Source organism: Pygoscelis adeliae, unplaced genomic scaffold, assembly GCF_000699105.1.
Source record: "Pygoscelis adeliae isolate BGI_AS28 unplaced genomic scaffold, ASM69910v1 Scaffold1067, whole genome shotgun sequence".
Taxonomy (NCBI): domain Eukaryota; kingdom Metazoa; phylum Chordata; class Aves; order Sphenisciformes; family Spheniscidae; genus Pygoscelis; species Pygoscelis adeliae.
The window spans coordinates 36,384-40,309 of NW_008825176.1; the positions used below are offsets into that span (position 1 = coordinate 36,384).

The window sequence follows — 3,926 nt, forward strand, 5'->3', positions numbered from 1 at the left end:
CTGCTGAGCAAATGACGGCTTAGAGGCAACTTTGTCTTCTTATGGTGTGGAGACCTTTATTTTTGTTTGGGTTTTGTTTGTGTTTTGGTCTTTTCTTGCATTGTTTGCAGAACGCGGAACATGCGGCTGCCTCTTGATTTACGATCGATGCTTCTCCCAGCAGCGGGGCCTCCCCCGGCCCCTCGGTCGTGTCCTTGACCCATGGGGGGGGGGTTTCACCTGCTGCAGGGTCCTCTGGCCAAACCCTGCCGTGCGCGCAGGGGTAGTCCTGGTTTTAAACTCCTCCATTTCCCGCTTGTATGGAAAGCTTCCCCCCGCCCCCCTTCCTTTTTATTTCCCCTCTTGAACATCATCTTGCTGCACGGCTGCCTCGTGTCGTCATTCCCTTCTGCCGTGGGAACAGCTCTGCCTGTGTTGCGGTTCTCTGGATCCTCTGGTTTCAGATGCGCCGCAGTCTTCTCCAAACGCAGCCATCTCCCGGCTTCATGAACCAATTAACGAAAAACTTTCCTCCAATAGAGTAAATAATTTTTTGCTGCGAGGCCAGAATTTAGCTGGGAACATCCGCAGCCGTGCCGAGCGCTCCCCTCCCCGGCCTCAGCCTCCTGCTTCCCAGGGCCCCCGTCCAGGGCTGGGCACTGGTTCCTGCAGTCCCTTTTTTCCTGAAAGGAGGAGTGTCCCGCCGTGACTTGCTGAACCCTGGGAAGTCCCTCAATGGAGAGAGGGGACCCTTGGGTACCAGACTCGAATTTCTCAGAAAATCCGAGTCCTTTTCCCCTCCCACCGTCATTCCCGAACCAAAGCAACTTGGAAAGCCGGCCAGCCCCGGCGCACGTCCCTTCAACTGGGTGCGGAGCTCTGGGCCAGAGAGTCCAGGTTTCTGGAGAGGCGCTGGGTCCTTCTGGCACGGATCCCTCTGGGCCAGGATTTTGTACTTATTTTGTTGTTCCTCCCCCCCCCCAACTTGGGTAAGGCCCACGCAGCTGAAGTTGTGGCAATCTCTTCTTTCCCATGAGTTCATCTTGTAATAAATCGCACCAGCCCTGTGGAGGGGGAGGAGAAAATTGAAAGATGTTTATAGAATTAATTCCCCAAAGGAAATCGCATGGGGGAGGGCAAATGGGGGGAAGAGTTGGGAATTTTTTTTTTTTGTTACAGAAGATAGATTTTTTTTTTTTTTCAGAGTTTGTTGGATGGAAAAAAATCTGCAGAACAACTTCAGTGCTGGGAAACAATTAGATTTCCTCCTCTGCTGCTCTTCTAAGGAAGAGTTCACTCCCTGTTTGCGCTGTGTGGGTCGTCTTCTGCCACCCTGGGGTCAGAAGGGACCGTTGCCATCCCGTGGGATGTGCCACGTATTCCACGTGGTTACTCCAGCGCTGAACCCTGTAACTGGTCTGACTGGGATGCATTTTCCAGAAACATCCCATCTCTTCGAGGGAGAGATGAGGAGAGTCCCCCATCTCCCTCGGGAGTTTCCCCTAATGCCTGTTCAATCGCGTTCCTCAAAACTTTGTGCCTTCTGCGGGGTCGTGCAGCTCTCCTCCCTCCCTCCCGCCCGTCCTCCTCGCGGCGTTCGAAGGGCTGGGGAAACGCTCGTGTGAAAAGAAAGGAGAGAAAAACATAAAAATAACAGAGGTTTTGAGCTAAGGGCGATGGGGGGGCTGCAGCCTGACCCCCTCCTCGCTTTCTCCCGGTGCTCGGGGGTCCGGCGCGGGGGAGCCGGGAGGATGCTACCATCTGGCGGCATGGGCTCGCAGCCGCAAAACGGGGGGTGTCTACCATCTGGCGGCAGGGGCTCGCAGCAGCAGCCGGCTCCATCCCGGCCCTGCCTGGCTGCCTGGCCTGGGCTTCCGTGCCGGCAGCTCCATAAAAAGCCACCGTAGGGAAAACAAACAGGCGATCCCAGAACAAAAGCCTCAACCCGTCCGTACTGACGCTGGAGGGAAAATAGCCGCTCGGCTTGTGCTGGTAAAGGGGGTTGCAGCAGACAAAGCAGTTGCCTTGATCCTGCCGGCGGACTGGCGGTGCAGCCGTGTGTAACCTCGTGCAATTAACTGTCCTGCGTTTGCAGACCAGAACACGGCGGTAGAGGAGGCGGAGGACGACCGCGATAAACCGAAGCTGGGTGAGAAGGAGGAGATGGAGCAGCCACAAATCAAGGTGCCCATGGAGGTACCCAAGAGAGAGGAGGAGAGAGGAAAGCCGGAGGAGAAAGTGCAGCTTGACCGTCCCGATCAAGGTAACGAGGAACCCGGGGAAGGGGTGCCAGCTTTGGAGCTGGGAGGCGTACGTTGCGGGACTATTTCAGATAAAGATCCTGATCTCTGCTCGTTACCTCGTGGAGTGAAGGTGATTTAGTATTTGATGCTTTTGAGGCTTGTTGGGAATGCAGCCTCCTGATGAGAAAGCAAAGGTGGGGCTGGAAAAGGGCAGCAGCAGGCAGCTGGGTGTGCTGTGAACCTGCTGCCTGTTACTTTCTCCCATCAGTCTGGAGCCCCCTAACCCTGCCTGTCGTCCGCCCTAGGGATTGCCCTGCCCGTGGGGGAAGCACATCGCCACGAGCCACCCGTCCCGCACGACGAAGTGGTTGTGGACATGGGGCGGGAGCGGGAGGAATCCGATGAGAACAAGCTTGCGCCCGGAGGAGCCAACGATCATCTGCTCAAGCCGGCGCTGGAGGAGCCAGCTGCGCTGAATCCCCAGAAAGAGGCACTTGGCCTGAAACAAGGGAAGGAAGTGATCGCTGAGAACCAACTGCGGGGAGGGACTGACGAGCCCGTTAAGAATCCGAAGAATGTCCTGGAGGTGATGGTGCAGCAGGATGGCAGGCCGCCATATAAAGAGCTGGAGCCAGACAAACAAGTGCTGGAAGCCAAGGCGCAAGCTGCTGTGCCGGACGGTGAGAAGAAAGCTGAGGCTGCAGGTGACAGGGAGAAATCAAAGCTCCAGCTCCCCAGGAAAGCAGAGGAGGCTGCGAAGTCCATGGAGAAGGCAGCTGACTCTGGTAAGCTCCCTCCACGGCGGCTCGTCTGAACAAACTCTCCTCTTGGCCTGTAATCCCCCCCCGGAAACCGGGCAATTTGGTTATTCCTACCTACATCCCAGTGTTTCCTTTTAATTTCACGAGATTAGCATGTGGAGCGTGCACAGCCCCTTCAGCAGCTGTTGGGGAAAAGGAGGAATCTGGTGGCTTTGACAGCTAGTATAATATCTGTCAAACAGTTGTTTGCTAGCCTACTAAATGTCAGGTGCCATGCTGTTCCTGTGCGTCTCCGAACTCACTGGGGACACGGAGCCGGGAGATCTTGACAGGTAACACATTGCTAAGTGCCCGTCTAAAAGCTAGTTAGAACCGTTCTTGCATTTTAATTGGCTGAGGTAGTTAGCGCTGGCTCGCTGCCACGAGTCTATAAGATTGTTAAAAATTTTTTTTTTTTTTTTGATTACTTCCCTTGCAGTCATTGGGTTGAATATAAACTGTGCCGGCTTAGGCAGGGAGGGACAACACAATGTGGAGTCATTTTAAGGGAACATCTGCTGCTGGAGCGTCTTTATTGACTGCCAAAGGTCTGTCGATCTGTTCGTCCGCAGGTGAAAAGCAGGGCCTGCCCCTCCCGGACAGAGCAGATCAGCTGGAGCCGAGAGATACCCGAAACACCGAGGAGAAGCAACAGGAGAAGGCGGAGAGCAAGCTGGAGGGTGAGCACGCGTCCCCGGGGTGTGCGGGGAGGGGAAGGCGCTGAGCTCCCCCTGGGAGCCGGGGCTGCGAGTGCAGGATTTCTCTCTGCGGGAGGACCGTGCCAGCCAAGCACTGTTCTTGGCTCTTGCCAGCGCATAGCTTTAGGCCATAGTCACCTCCGCGACGGCAGCAATTAGTGCCTGTCTCCAGCGGGCTCGCCCCTCCGGCGCAGGCTGGCTGTTCC

The 3,926-nt window shown here is 55.9% G+C and overlaps 1 protein-coding gene across 1 annotated transcript in view; it reads left to right on the forward strand.

Moving 5' to 3' along the window:
* Positions 1 to 3,926, forward strand: part of SLC38A10 (solute carrier family 38, member 10) — a gene marked incomplete at its 5' end in the record, with an annotated part of 36,821 nt that overhangs the window by 26,517 nt on the left and 6,378 nt on the right. The window contains 3 exons of the mRNA XM_009328923.1: positions 2,075 to 2,242; positions 2,528 to 3,007; positions 3,595 to 3,702. Coding sequence (XP_009327198.1) covers positions 2,075 to 2,242; positions 2,528 to 3,007; positions 3,595 to 3,702 — 756 coding nt within the window. The remainder of the gene's footprint in view (positions 1 to 2,074; positions 2,243 to 2,527; positions 3,008 to 3,594; positions 3,703 to 3,926) is intronic.